This window comes from Orbicella faveolata, unplaced genomic scaffold, assembly GCF_042242905.1.
Source record: "Orbicella faveolata isolate gen_17 unplaced genomic scaffold, um_ofav_v1 contig_35, whole genome shotgun sequence".
NCBI lineage: Eukaryota > Metazoa > Cnidaria > Anthozoa > Scleractinia > Merulinidae > Orbicella > Orbicella faveolata.
Genome location: NW_028301564.1, coordinates 10,107,650 through 10,123,076, shown reverse-complemented (window position 1 = coordinate 10,123,076; position 15,427 = coordinate 10,107,650). Strand labels below are relative to the sequence as shown.

Below are 15,427 nucleotides of genomic sequence, written 5' to 3'. Positions count from 1 at the left end.
ATCATATTATCCCAGCCAATCAGAGCATAGATCGTAATATGAAACTTCCAATTTGGCGCGAAATGGATTCGCAGGGAAAAGCCACTGTGAGTATCAAAATAATACCATCCGATGCAGTGTTTGCCCGATTTCGATGGCGGCAAAGGGCGATATGCCAAAAAAGCCTGTCGAGGAAGGAGTCCAGAGAAATGTTAACAATAATTGTTGACTTTGTTGTTGTCCGCTTAAGATCAAATTCGGAGAATTTAAGAAGAGCTCTTACATTTCCTGTCGAAATCTATTCAAGGTCTCTAAACTTGATGGATTTCAAAATGGCACTTTGGCCGAAATCGGCTTGAAAATTGGTTTAGAGATAGAAAGATAAGACACTTTATCTGATCATGTGTGCCATGCCTGTGCACGTAAAATAAGAAACGCTTCTTTATAACTTCATCTACTCGAGCCTGCAGAAAGGGAAGCAAGCCGTGATCAAGGTTTCTGGTGATTTAAGCAGATGCAAGCCTCTATTGCCAACGACTGTTTCGTCGCCAGTCCTCAAACAAGTCCTGAAAGGACATAAAACATCCAGAAAAAGCTCAGCATCAAAGAAATCGCTGAAATCCAGTGATTTACATCCACCAAGCTCGACTATGAGCAACATCACTTCGAACATGCCAGAGGAAGTTCAGGAAGTCACACCTAGTGAAATAGCTCTCTCACACATGAATGTGGAGGAATTACTTGAAAGCAGCGTTACAGAAGTCAAAGTCGTTATTGTCAACCCAAATCGCAGTGTTGAGACCTTTAGTTCATTTGATAATAAAATGAAGTTGATGATTGCAAATCTATACAGAAAAAGATGGAAGACGGTGGTAAATTTGGCATTCGCAATTAAGGATGTGCGAGACAAACTTGCAGATCCTCTGAGAAGAACCATAGCCGTGGAGTTTCAAGAATACTGTAACAATACTACAGATTCAGAGCTAAAGAAGTCGAGACCATACGATTGGCCTCCTTTACCAATAAACTATTAGTTCACAAGGCGGGAGTTTGGTGTCCGTTCTGGATGAGTTGTGTCAAAGGTGTGGGCAATGTGTGAAAATCCTCAGAGCTGGATATCAAGAAAACAAATTTGGTGGCCTTGATGACATCTATTGCTGCTAGAGCAAGAAAACCCACCATGTCAGCTGTTGCTTACCGTATCTCTGCAGTTCTCTTTCATAGCGGCGTCAAGCATGAAGATCTACGAATGTTAAACAAATTGGGTGTATGTATGTCTCCGGATATGATTGTCGAATTCCAGAGAATTATGGGTGAGAGCTGTGCAGCTTAAGTGTGTCATTGGAAGAAGGAGATCGAGAAAGTTAAAGTAGCTAGTCTGCTGTTGAACGAAGTCAGGGAAAAACAAGTCGGCCATCATGAGGACAAAGTAATGCCAGTGGACGTCGACTTCGCGGAGGAAACTATCAAGAAATACAAACTCTTCGAGCTGAGCACTTTCAAATTCTGCCAAGAGCATCTCACCAGTGTCTCGAATGGAGATGTTCTAACTGACCAGGATTTAGCAGCAGCGACAGCAAACATTGCGGCAGTGAAACTTCCATGCTACAGGTATTTAAAGAATGATATATTTGAAGTGCAAAACTGTATAACTTTATTTAACAATGCAAAGACTGTATGTAAGTCTTAAGTTTAAACCTGAAAACCCTAGAGTACTTTATTATTATTTTTACCATCAAACAGAAATCGAAAGTGGTTTTGACCTGTAGTTAGGATTTTCTGTTGACGTCAGATGTTATTTGTTTTTATCCCTTATATTGAATGAATATTGCGCGTGTGTAAATTTAATAAGCTTACCTTTAATGGTAAGGAAGGAAGGGAAACAAGCAATTTAATTATTTCAGTATTCTCGAACATGGTTGCTACAGTCCTGCTCTGGTAAGGGAAAATTTGGGAAAAAACAATGTTTGAAGGTCAGGGAAAAGTCAGGGAATTTTGTAAATAGTCCTGGGAAGTCTGCCAAAGTGAGTAAAAAGGTGGGTAATGATTTGCTGTCAGAAAAACATGGATAAATAGCTTTTGATACTATTCGAGTGGCGCGTGCAGGAGCAGTAGTATATTGGCTCGTGATTGAAGTTCGTTTTCTATTATTATCCTCACAATACAAGGTTAGTGAAAATTGTTCACAGGTCAGTGAAAAGTCAAGGAACTTTTTGGTTTCTGATGAGTGTCAACTCTGTAACTTCTCATTGCGTAGAGAGTCATGTGTAAATGTTTCTATAGATCTTAGGTTGGTGGGGAACAGTGTTGATTTGATGGTTAACGCCAGAATTCAAGATACACAACATAGCAACTGTTCCATACATTGGACACACAGTATGCTGTTCTGAACAGGGTCAATGAACTTAATTTAGACACGACAAGACCACAGAAGTTACTTAAAGAGGTCCAGTTGATTGGTCTTCTTCCAACCGAGCGAACACTGGAACGCCTCAAGCCAAGATAGACTGTGTTAGTGAGCAGAACCATTTGCAAATACCTTCCAAAATTCCAACCCTACAGAGATGTAGTTATCCGTCACAATCCTCGTCGCTACTCAGATGAACTGAAGCAAAATCAAAGACTGTAAGTGTAGCTTTAATAATTTCATCAGTGGTAATGTCTTACTTGCTAGTTTTAAGAATATGGAATACACAATGTTTACCCAAAGGCCATATGTCAGAATGGATAATAAAAAACCAAAGACAAAAAAATTACAAAAAAAAAAAAAAAAAAAATTAGCACCAGTTTGAAAATTAGTGTGATTTGCTGTATTCTTTGCTAATTTCTCTAATTAATTTTTAAATCTCTACTTTTAAATAAACTAATCTTGCCAGTATGTCCCACCAAAAATATGACTAGATTAATTTTCTGTTATATGCCTGTGGTGGTATTAGGATACCATTTTTCTAAATGTGTTATATTCATGTTAAACTTGATTTTGTGTGAGTTTGACCATTTCTCACCCCCTCAATAACATTTGATTCAAATATAATGGATTATTTAAAACCTAGGGTTTTGGCACTCCATAACTCTTCAGTATTTTCTCTTTTGGTGCCTGTATGGAGTTACGGATAATGGCTGCAACTGCAATCAACCTTTATGTATCACTTGAAAGTGTCATCACCTGAAGTTTTTTCTCTGCAGTGTAGTCTGGGTGTTGAGTTCTTTAATCCAAATGTTGCAAGTGAGATGGCACAACTCATGATTTCCAATCAGCAGAAGTATGGGCCATCTTTGCAAACTGAAGAAGAAACTGTAGTCCTCAAAACAGTTCCATTTCATAGAGATCAGCTGTTCGAAGAAAGGGCCAGAAATACACAGTGGGTCTACCAAGATGGCGACAATATTTATGACAGACTGGAGGGACTGGAAACAGAATTTGCAGATTGGCATGCAAAGTTCAACCTTTACATGGTTTGTATAATTATGTTTACATGTAGTATGGCAGGGGTAAATCCAAGATGATAAGGGGTGGGGAGTATGTTGTTGTCATCACTAGACATCTTCTGTAAATAGCTTGCCTCTTACCAGAAAAGACAATTTAACAGAAATTAGTTTATTATCTGGAATGAGATTGATAAGGTTTGAATTAATGCAAGACAACAAATTGAGCTTTAATAGTTAACAACATTATCATGATTATGGCAGCACAACAGTTTGTAATTCAATGTTTTGATTTTAATTAGGTATTGTGGAATTGAAGGGAGGGTGACCAAAATCCTATTCATACCCATGAATGTTATTATTATAGCTTTATCCTTCTTACAAACTTTTGCCTTTTGGCATTTCATCCCTTGCAAAAATCCATGGATCTTCTGTGGGACTATGTTTTCTTACTGCTCCATAAATTTTAACTTTCAGTTATCTGTGATCACATCAGAGTAGTGACACAGATTTTCTTGTGACCTGTTTTCTGTTTTTTATTTGTGCTATGAATGTAAAATTTGAAGAAAATGTTTTTAGGTTACTGAGACCCAGGGCCTTTAAATTTTGGGATAAAGCCCTACAACCACCAATTTGCAACAGAATAAGTTATAAATTTTATTGAAAAAGAACATTCTCAAAATGGAGATTCAGACTTGCTATCTATGTATACTTTATATATTAAATTACAGAATAACAGCTTAACTGGAATGACTTTAAAATAAAATATTCTGAATGTATCTAAGCATGTAAATTTATGATTTGGATTTTTCAGGTTGAAAGTGACATATTTGTAAACCACTCCTCAGCTGCAAAGATTGGAACTTCACGTGCGAGCATGAACAGAACTTTCAAGACAAATGCTGCAAAGGGAGTAAACAATCACTATAATGAGTATAAAGAGTTCCACCAATGGGAAATAGAAGCACATGTCTGTGCTTTTTTTATGGAGATGTCTGGGATGATAACTTTTGATGGTAAACACAAATTAATTAGCCCATTTTATGGTCACATCATTGTGTGGTTCTATTATTTTAGTTTCCATATACATAATTTTCTATACTTTCTGGTCTTAACACAAGGTCTGTGTTAAGAAAGGCAGATAGAGCAATACAAGTAGCTTCACTGTTACTCAACGGTCATTAGTAACACAATCTATTGTCACTCATACACCCTTAATGTATACCATTACAGCCTGTGTTCTATGATCTGCTAACAAACTGTTTATTTATTTATTTATTTATTTTTTAATGAAATAAAATAACTTTGCAAATTAGAGGTTCTAGTTGTTCTGAAAATCTTCAAACTCACCCACATTAGATCAAGGTAAGAAATTCCTCAGGGAGGAGGAGTCTCAAAGAATCAGAAGGTGGTAATATTACTGATGTAGTTATACACAGTATTGAACATTTTAAAGTGATGCTGTCATTACTCCTTCTGTGCAATTTTTTATGTGGAATAGATGCTCCAGATTATGACATGCCATCAAAAGATGACTTGGGAAAAGAAGGTCGAAGGAAATGGCTACATGAGCTTTGCATAAAATATGTGGAGATGTATCTAATGACAGGAAATGAAGTCGGACCTTTGGTTCAGCAGGTTCATGAGCTGGAGAGTGCTATGGGTGCAAAAAGTTTTTTGTGTTGAATAGAGGGATGTGACAAAACTTGTGTTCATCATTCCAGCAGAGTCAAGTAAGTAAAATTGATAGAGCAAATAAAACAATAGTATCAGACAAGGGGTAATGCAGTTTTTAGCATCATATTGCTCCTTGTGTTATTGAGACATATACAAGAAAACATTTTAATCTGAGTGAATATTGTAAATGATCACCAAAGAGAAATTGTTCTTATTACAAGTATTGATCTTTAATCAAATTCTAACTAATTGGAGAAAAATGTATGTCTGTCTGTTAACAGACTGCTTTTTAGCAAGTACATCAATACCTCTAAGAAAGCGAAAACTTCATGTAACCCCACAGAAAATGTTAATGTTCACTTAACACTTTTTCAATGAATAATAATAATAATGAAATAAATGAATAAACCAACAATTTGTGTTGGTTTTATTCCCTTTTTTCATTGTCCCAGACACGAAGTTATGCAACATGGCCTGGTGTGGGAAAGGTTCGAGTGTGGGAAGGAGAAAGACATGCTTGGTTTTTTCCGCTGCAGTGTCATGTGGTCTAGTATTCTCAACTAAAGCCACCAGAAATACGTGAGGAAAAATAGAAACATTGTGTTGTTATGCTTCTAAGTGCCTGTCCCCCCCATCCCCCCCCCCCACATCATCATCATCATCATCATCATCATCATCTTTATTTAAAAACAAGGTAAATACATCAGGTATTAACAATTTAATATAAAGCTACAACTTATTACGAAAGACTATGTACACAGATTAATCTTCTATGAAGTACTCAAGTAAAATGTCGTACTTTTTTGACAGGACAGATTATCAGTTTCTTTGATCAAAACATATTGAGAGGTTCCTGAAATTGCAAAATGATGTTCCCTAATTAAATCATTTGTAATCCCTGGGAAACTATGTAATAGTACAATGTAACTAGTAGTAACTAGTTTCTTTCTTTTCTAGCCATGAAAGCAAGGCACATCCCAATATCACTGTCGAGGCTCAGGATCTGCAGGGGGAGGCAAATGGGGGAGCAGCAAAGGAAGATTTCCTGTTCAATTACCATCAGGCAAAGCTGGCCTTTGGTTTCATTTTGTTCGAGTTTGGCGATGCAATTAAAGAGGGAGACAGTGAGAGGCTTCATGACTTTTACAAGGTCACTCTGCTACTGTACAAAGCACATGGCAAGATGAAATACGCCTCTGTCATTCTACTGTACTTAGCCAAAATTGAAGCCATTTTGTCCGAATCAGATGCACATGACCTTAAATGGAATAGAACATTTAACAAACATGGATTGCCAGGAATGAACATTCCACTTGACTTGAGAACTGAGTAGTTCAATCATGATGTTAAAAGCATGTGGAAGTCACTTGCTGCCAACATCAATGAAGATTCAGCAGCTTGAATTGCTAATACCGTTGAACTAATGGAAGTAATCCACCATTCTATAAGAAGAGACTGGGGGCTTTCAGAAATTTGCTGGTACAGTCTACTGGAAATCCTGAAGTTGCTGTTCTGCAGTTGATAAAAGATCTAGTACAGATGGATGCTTTCAAACATGAAGCAGGCAGGAAAGGGTACCCATGGATCCTTTCCAGAGTTCTCTTCTAATTTACTGAAGAATCTTGATTACCGCAACCTACATACATGGATGAATGGACTTCTAATGACATGGAAGCCAATCTATGAGATAAATAGAGTTTAGCTACATGCAAATAGGAGCCTTAATAAGCGGGGATCTATGTGGGTATGCAGGGCTCGCAAATGACTTGAAGTCCAGTTTGCACTTCAAACAGGTACGTATCAAATTTTGCCTGCCCTGGGCAAGGCTTAGATGGCTCTTTATTGATTTAGTCGACCAATGACATACCTCAGCCTTTGACCATTGGGCAAATGAGAATGTAAAGTTACTTGCCCAGCAAGAAAATATACTTGCCCCAGACAATCATACAACACTTTTTCCGAGCCCTGGGATACAAGTTAATAAGGAGTTATTTTGCCCTTAATCTGTGGCTTGAACAAACAGATTTAATTGTACATAGATTAAAAGCATATTTAAATTGTGACTCTCGAGTAGATAATTGTTTTATTCTCCATTAATCCAAAACTGCATGTAGATAATTATGTCTTTCTGTAACAAGTAGGCTGTATCATAACATGTCAATAGAATTTGGTTAGGACATAAAGTTTTCTACATTGATGTTTTTGAATTTACCATATAATACAAGTTGAAACATTATTTTTTTGGCATACCTAATTTGCCTTTTCTAAGGGGATGGTGTACTTACAAGGTTTAAAAGAAAATGCCTTGTCACTAGGATAAAGTGCAGTTTTATACTTTAATTAGTCACTTCAAATCATTTGATAAGGCAACAAACATGTATGTTTTCTAATATGGCTCTCGTTATTTACAGTTTGCCAGACATTTTCCAGATAACTACAGCAAATTGGTTTCTTGATTAATGGGATTATGACTTTCTTGACAATTAGCACTCCCTCTTGGTGAAAGGTTCCTTTAGTTTAAAAGAGCTGCCGCAATGCGGCCTAACTCGCTTGCAGAGAATGAAGAACACATGCGACGGAGGCATGTGTTTTTCAGCAGTAAAGACTTGCTATCCTCTGGAAGAAACTTTTCCACATGGAGATACAAAGAAAAGGAAACAATTCGTCTAATTCAGGCATGGACAATGTGAATGGGAGAAATTCAGATCACAGTGACAGAGGTGCCAGTAACAGAGTATTGTCCTTTTCTATTGAGGCAATCCTAAGCGCTCCGCATCCATCGCGCTTTTCAAGTCTGGAGAATTTTATACGTAGCAATTTGCCAGAAGATATTTCAGCTACAGAAAACGCCGAAAGAGGTAATGATGAAAATCCAGCAGTTATTTAAAGGGCTACCAAGGAAACTCTTAGTGAGAAGTAATTTCCCATAAGCTCTTGAATTGCCCACCTTGAGGAATATAATTATATAGAGAGGAATTGAAAATGATGAATTGAAATTCGCTGGAATCGCTATGAAACGGTCCCAAAACGGCACAGAAACAAAAGTAACACACAGAAGATTTGAAGTTAGTCGTTTGTATTCAATTTCTTTTCCATATCTCGAACTGTTACTAATACGATTGTTACATTCCCATACAAACTATTATATTTACACTGTTATGCAATGTCATATAATAATGTTCACGGCTCCAAAGAAGCTTGGGCTACCTGTGTTGAAAGCTTTTCTTCTCTCTCGCGTTTGGAAGCACGTCTCAAAATTTCATACTCTCAATCAAATTGGCTGGTACAGAGTAGTATAAATATTAGTGACCCTGGAACAATCTTGAAGCAATGGAAAAAGTTTTAGATTTGTTGTTCATTCACGATTGGCATTGCTCAAGCTCAAGTGTATTTCATGGCCCTTTAGTGCGCTCGTATCCGGATCGAGCGGTCCGGGTTTGAGCCCTGGCCGGGGACATTGTGTTGTGTTCTTGGGCAAGACACTTTACTCTCACAGTGCCTCTCTCCACCCAGGTGTATAAATGGGTACCGGCGAACTTAATGCTGGGGGTAACCCTGCGATGAACTAGCATCCCATCCAGGGGGGAGTAGAAATACTCCTAGTCGCTTCATGCTACAGAAACCGGGATAAGCTCCGGCCTGATGGGCCACTTGGCTCGCATGCAGACTTTACCTTACCATATATATATATAAGAGTTGAGTTAATTTCCTTGACTTTTTGTCTTCATTTATGATAGGAGGTTTGTTTGAAAAGAAGGATTTCAATAAAGTTGTTAATATAGTAAATATACTTCAGCTCCAAACACAGTTTGTGCTCCAAAAATTTATTTCCCCTTCAGACAGAGACGAAATTGTGCATTGGCTGGGAATTTCTGGAGTGCAAGTAGCCACATGGTTCAGAAACAGAAGGGTGAAACATCGAAGACAACTTAAAGAATTTAAAAGCGATGTTTAAGCTGCAAAGATTATGGACAACGAGAAAATCAACCAATTGTGCAAGCATTGGGAAATTTAACGAAGCTTGGGGATGATGTAATCTTGAAGCTTCTTTATTCATTTATTTTTATTTATTCATTTATTTATTTGCCAATTCAATATGTCACAAGAAGTCCTGTTATTAAACTATACCTAGGCAGGAGCTCTCAACAAACTCTTTTTTCCTTCCATCCACTTTCACATGATGTATCTCAGTATGGCGGCTCCATACTGGCTCTGTAAATTTGTTCACCACGTTAAGTTTTTGTAGTTTAAAACTTGCTCTATTAGAGCTGATTGTTGGGTTTGTAGTGCGAGATGTCTGCGTTTCTCTCTTTGATGTTTTCATTGAATCCATTGAATAAATCTCTTGAAAACTTTCTGTAAATATTATTTCCAAAATTAAGGAAATAGTGTAATGTTCTTTTGGCCAAATTGTATTAAATCAGCTGATTAAATCACCTATTGGTCTTTTTTATGTTAATGTGAAATAAAGTGTGATTTTCTTTGTAAATACGTTACATCAGAAGAAATATTTTTTTTATTTTCAAAGTTTTCTGTCACTGTTGAAAAATACTATAATTATGTCACAATTTGTCTTCATTTTTCATTGTTTTAGTGTTTTTTTTTGAATATTTGTAAATAGTTAAAGTTATTACATGTTCCTCCTTTACTTGTTGTGGTGTGAAATAAAAACAAAAATTATGAGTCAACGTTTAACAATCGTGATTATTCTGGTATAAGAAACAAGACAGTGGAGGGGAACGCGTACGGGAGCCCGAGGGTACAGAAGGATATATGACTATAACATTTGTATTGGTTCCATCAGCTCGCGGCTAATGTGAAGTTTCGCTGGTTCAAATGCCAGGGGACTTGCCATAGAGCAATTGTTGAAATTTTCGAATTTATACAGACAAATAACCTAAGATGAAATCAACAGTTTTTCTTGTAATTGGAACTGAAGTCTAAATAATATTTTGAAATATTTTCTAGGATTGTATATATTGGTTTATCTCTGCTGCAACGTTCTTATAAGAAGTTTCTTATAAAAAAAAGAGTTTAACCTCAAAGTTTAGATTATCCTCTTGTGCTAGCCTGTGTACAGTCTATTCTCATGCTAATCAAAGAGTATGATGCCTTGGCTAGTTATGGTTAGTTCTTATAATAAGGGAATTTTGCCACCAATGAACTCGCCACTAAGAGAAATCTCTTTGCCACCAAACACCAAGAGAAAGATAAACTACAGTAAAGTAGTCGAGGTGTATTAGCTGTTCGATTGACTACAATGTCAATATTTTTCGAGACACCCCAATCGACTCGTAAATTAACAGAAAAAAAAGGGGGCTGACTGGTTGTTTCGAACCGGTCTCTCGACAAAACGTTAGTTTATTCGAACATTATCAAAGGGCATTAATTTTGTAAACATAATATATACTTGTATCTAGCGGTCGCTGATTTAATTGGGCGAATCTTTCGATACACACACTACTTTATTAATCGAAGGTGTATGTTGATGCGAACTTAACAGTTTATTTTAGCACTAGCAGCATCGATAGTACGGCCTATTTTAATGTTTTGGTTTCAAAAAGGAGAGAAATTAACAGGGAAAAAAAGGGCTGATGTTGTGTCGAACTGGTCTGACGACAAAATATTAATGTTCGTGACGCGCAGCGCTTTTATCGCTTGTGCGAAGGAGACAACATGACTGCCTTCCATAAAAGCAATACTTGTATCGGCTCGAACAACTGGGTCTGTGATATTCGCTTTTTGAAAAGGCTGCATGTTCAAACGCTCAAACTTCACTTTAAAAAGAGACCTTGAAAAGTTTATCAACCGCATCATCGATAAATGGGCGAATCTTCCGATACACTTGGAATGTTATTAAGCAGTATTAAGTGATTTAGGGCCTCTTTATATAAGCGCAATAACCGCGCTGGCTCAACTGTGTACTGTGCTTTGCTTGTTTCGCTTGTTGATTTTCTTGGCTTGGCGAATCAGACTTCGATTTCGAACTAAAAATAATCAGCAATAAAAGGAGAAAAAAAAAGAAAAGCCGTCCAAGACGGGTTGCCAAGTGTAGGAAAAGTGTCGGCAAGTATCTCATCAACTTAGTGCCTTACCGATTGAACTACGAGTGCTAATGATCCATTTGCAATGAACTTTTGTGTATGTAAAAGAATTTGTCCGCGTGGCATGTATGTGCATTTTCATGCCATTCAGCGAAGCGGTCGCAAAATTGATGATCGTTTCAAACAGAGCTTGATGACGAACCAGAGCAACAATTTGCAGAAGATCGTTTCAATCAATTAAAAAAAAAAATCCGTCCATGACGGGTTGTCAAGTAAAGGAAAAATGTCGAAGCCAGCGTTGAACCAGCAGATCTGGCTAGCATTGTTTGGCGGTTTAAATTGACAAATAGGTTTTTCTTGTAAACAAAAATATAATAAAACGAAGAGCAAAAAAAAACAAAAAAACAAAAAAAAGAGGGAAAGATACGAGACTTGAACCGACGTCCTATACCAAATTTCACCTCATGCACGTGCTTTAATCACTTGCGCCATGTAACACATGCTAACAGAGGCTGGCAAATGTACATAATGATTTCCTTTTGTTTCGCTTCAATGCACACCATTCAACGACTCTTCAATATTTTGGCTTCGATTTTCTCAAAAATGAAAAGCAAACTGGCGAAAAAAAAACAGCAAGGCATTGTTAAGTAAGTAAATTGAAAGCCATATGCAAAAAATCGGGCACTTTTGATGAAAAAAAATTTTTGACCTAAATAGTCACTTAGGAGGGTTTTCCACTGATTTCATTTAGTGAGAAAAGTCATCTGATGTGTTTTATTTTTGTTTTGGTTTAACAACTCAATCAAATTCTGTCATTAGTTCTGTTTTGAATTGGTACTAAATTATTAATCAATCCATGGGCATTAGTGGGAAACCTAAAGCTAACAGGGCTAGTATATACAACATAATTTTAACTGCCCCTTTCAGAGTAATATCTATTGGGCCCTCTGTTTTGTGTATATTAGTTAAGCTGCTAGAAAAACCTAAAAACTTATGTATTTGATATCCATTGCACAAAATACCAGGAGTATATCACTCACTCTGGTAAGGTATCTGGATCAGGTAAATCCTCTTGGAACTCAATATAATCACAAAAAAGCAGTTCTTCAAGTCCAGTAAAAAAAACTCCTCATTGAATGTGATTGATGAACCACTTGAGCTGTGCTCATCAATGTCATTAAAAATCTCATTTAAAATCTCAAGAATTTTAACAGCATGATTTTTTGAATAAACAATCACACTACTAATTATACATTCAGAGTAAACAGATTATGACAGGTAGCTACAACATCAGAAACTAGTTCCTTTGAGAACCCATATCAATAGCCAAATGCACTGCAAGCAAGGCTACCCTGTAACTCAGAGAGTGCAGCTTTCAAAATGGCCCTCTCTTCATCAGTGACACTTCTACTTTTAATTGGCAGCATAGTTGATGGTGTGGGTTGCTTGTCAAAATGTTTGATTGGTTGCATGCACCCACTTCCATCACCACATGCACAAGATGCTCCACAAAATTACAACAGTCATGAGGTGGAGACAAGCTGACGATGTTTGGATCAAAGGTCTTATAGCTTGCCACCCAATAGCATCCACTTGTTTTTAAAAAATCATGTACGTGGTCCTCACAGTGTGCCAACTGTTGGCCATAAAAATACAAAATAACATTGGCAGACAGGCCATCTTGACCAGCTTTCCCAGCTTCTGATGAAAATCAAGTAAACTTCTGGCAGGGCCAAAAAGCACAACGTACCGAACATCTGGGAAATTAACACCCATACCCAGTGCTGTAGAAGCATCGGCAACACGCTTCACTCCATTGTTTTCAAATAAAAGTAGTAGCCTCTCTTTGTACTCTTTATGTGAAAGGGACTGGAATGTGCCAATGAAACAATGGATCCGTTTCCTTGATGTGCTTGGGTTGAAGACTTTTGCTCTAAGTTTCCCCATGAGGTAGTTGAACACATGGTGTCACAAAATACAATTGTTTTGGGTGTGTCGTTGCTGTACTCCTCTATCAACTCTACCAGCCAATCCAATTGCTTCAACATGTCAGTTCGTGCCACTTTGTTTATTGAAAGCTGCAGATTGCATCTGTTTGGGCTGACAAACAACTGGTGGGGTCTTTCATAGTGAGATCAGCCATGACAGTTCATTCTGTCTCCTTATCTGCAGTTCCAGTCAGTGCCAAAACTGGAGTCCATACAAGTAACAAAAGTCAAAATTCATAAGATACTAGTGTACTGACTACAGTTACAGAGGTTAAGTGATGCAGGGAAAGCAACCCTCCCCACCCCCCAACCCCCGTTCCCTTATGATCATTTGATAACAAAGTTGCACCAACAGGCCACCAACCTCAGAATATTTTTTTGGTAAGTTATGCTATATGTTGATTAATTACCTTGTTTTTTCACAAAACTAATTTGCACAACTGCTTTATTTCCCGAACTGATCAGCACAGTGATACAACCCTAATTGTCAAGAACCAATTTTAAATATAGGCAAATAAAGTACCTGCGATCATTTAAATTTATGGTGACGCATGATAAGAATATACTTGCACAAATGTTTACTATATGAAATGATACTAAGTTACCTTCAATATGAAAAGAGATATTCTTTCCTTACCGTCTTTGCACATCGATCAAAGAATGGACAGTTTTCCATAGGCACCATGGAACACCTGAACAGGTTTGGAGGCTTGGCTATGCTTGTTCCTGATGAAAACAAATAATCAGTTGAAAACAATGAGTGTCCATTATCAAAACGTATGCAGCTGAATACTAAAATCGCTGCAAAAAGCAAATATTGAATCTTGCCTTTTCCCCGTCCAAGCTTCCATCGTGTGAGATTCATCAACCACGATTGCCGACACAACTCGATGGAGTTCGCTGTCTTCTCGCAATGCTGCAAGAAATGGCTTCCCTAATGCTGCCTCTGCAGAGCGGTAAAGAAATTGTGGCGGATTATTTCGCACCAAATTGATTTTGTCAGACAACAATTCCATTGCTGTGAAGTTCAGCGACAACATCTCTGAAAGTTGGTCGTCGATGATGCTTTTCAATGGCGAAATAACAATGATGCAGGTTCTTGTAGATGCGGATAATTCTAGTTTGGGCGAGCGCAAACATGGTAAAAATCATGCTTTTGCCAAAGCCTGTTGGCAAAATGGCCATCACATCTCTCCCATGAAGTAACGCGCTTACAGCTGTTTCTTGCTCAGGTATGAGAACAATTTCACGATCTTCACAAAGAATATTCAGGCATGATAATGCTTCCGATAGAGCTTTCTCGACCATTTTCTTGTTACGCCCCAAAAGATCAGTTTTGTTCCTTAGAGCTGTCCCTTGGATGATTACCAAAAAAATTTGATTGACGTGCTGGCTTACTGATCCAATGGGAATGGCCAGTACGCCAGCGTACTGGACTAACAAAAAATGCCAGCCATCTGTGCAGGCGTTTTCTCAGTTGTCTGTCTCCCAGGCTCCTCGTGGTTTTGCCGTTCGTTTTCACGGCTTTGCCGCTTTGTCAGCTTGCTCAGATTGCTTAAACTGCCGAGCTACGCAGGCTACATGTCTGTTTTCATTTATCAAAAATCCAGCTTCCTAATTTCGTGTAGGCTTTGAAAATGTTGATTGCAGTTGTTTTGTTTATTGGTAGCTTTCTTTCATCATTCCTTTAGGTGTTCATATCGGGAGTTATTTTGCTAACACAAGCCAACATACATGTATCAAGACTCAGCTTGTGGTTAGTGCAGGTTTCACAGGGGCTTGTATGCTTTCGTAAGCTAGAATTTATTGGCCTGAATGTTCGTTGTAGGTTGCCCTATACAGCAAAAGGAGTCATTGTACTTTCGCAAGCCAATATCTCGCCAGCCAACATTTATATCCACTTGAATTTACTGATGTAGGCAGCACTTCTGAGTGAGACATATTGTCAGGGATTGCCAGGGATTGTCAGAAACTCTCAGAAGCTGAAAAAGACTGCATTGCACTTGCATTGTTAGAAATACACTTGAACAGTGTTTACAGTCACTCTGTTGTTGCTTTTTCAAGATCAAAAGTTAGTATGTGAATCTCGGTTGAACGATAATGGTCAACAATCGGCTTTCATAACCATTTCATGGATGCAAAGGATGCCTTATCACATTTCAATGATCAGTTCTGGAATATGATGCGCGTGGCGCCAATTACACTGTACGACGATGTTGTATTGTGGAAAATTTGCTACAATTCTTGGAGCCAAGACGTCAATTCTCATGTCAAAATTAACGAAAGTTGCAGTTACACAATACAAAATGTGGA

The 15,427-nt window shown here is 37.7% G+C and overlaps 2 protein-coding genes and 1 pseudogene across 5 annotated transcripts in view; all 3 read left to right on the top strand.

Moving 5' to 3' along the window:
• Positions 1-15,427, top strand: part of LOC110057154 (plexin-A4-like) — a 160,904-nt gene that overhangs the window by 16,044 nt on the left and 129,433 nt on the right. The gene's annotated exons all lie outside the window — the stretch shown is intronic.
• LOC110057151 (uncharacterized) lies at positions 212-7,653 on the top strand (annotated as a pseudogene). Its single transcript, XR_016201836.1, has 8 exons — positions 212-1,590; positions 2,270-2,608; positions 3,166-3,435; positions 4,220-4,421; positions 4,907-5,138; positions 5,535-5,661; positions 6,040-6,875; positions 7,494-7,653. The product of XR_016201836.1 is annotated as an uncharacterized LOC110057151 (transcript).
• Positions 7,718-11,773, top strand: LOC149103178 (uncharacterized). The gene is made up of 2 exons (XM_089272853.1): positions 7,718-7,940; positions 8,922-11,773. Exons 1-2 carry the CDS (start codon positions 7,718-7,720, stop codon positions 9,035-9,037), a joined length of 339 nt encoding a protein of 112 aa, XP_089128979.1. The 3' UTR covers positions 9,038-11,773.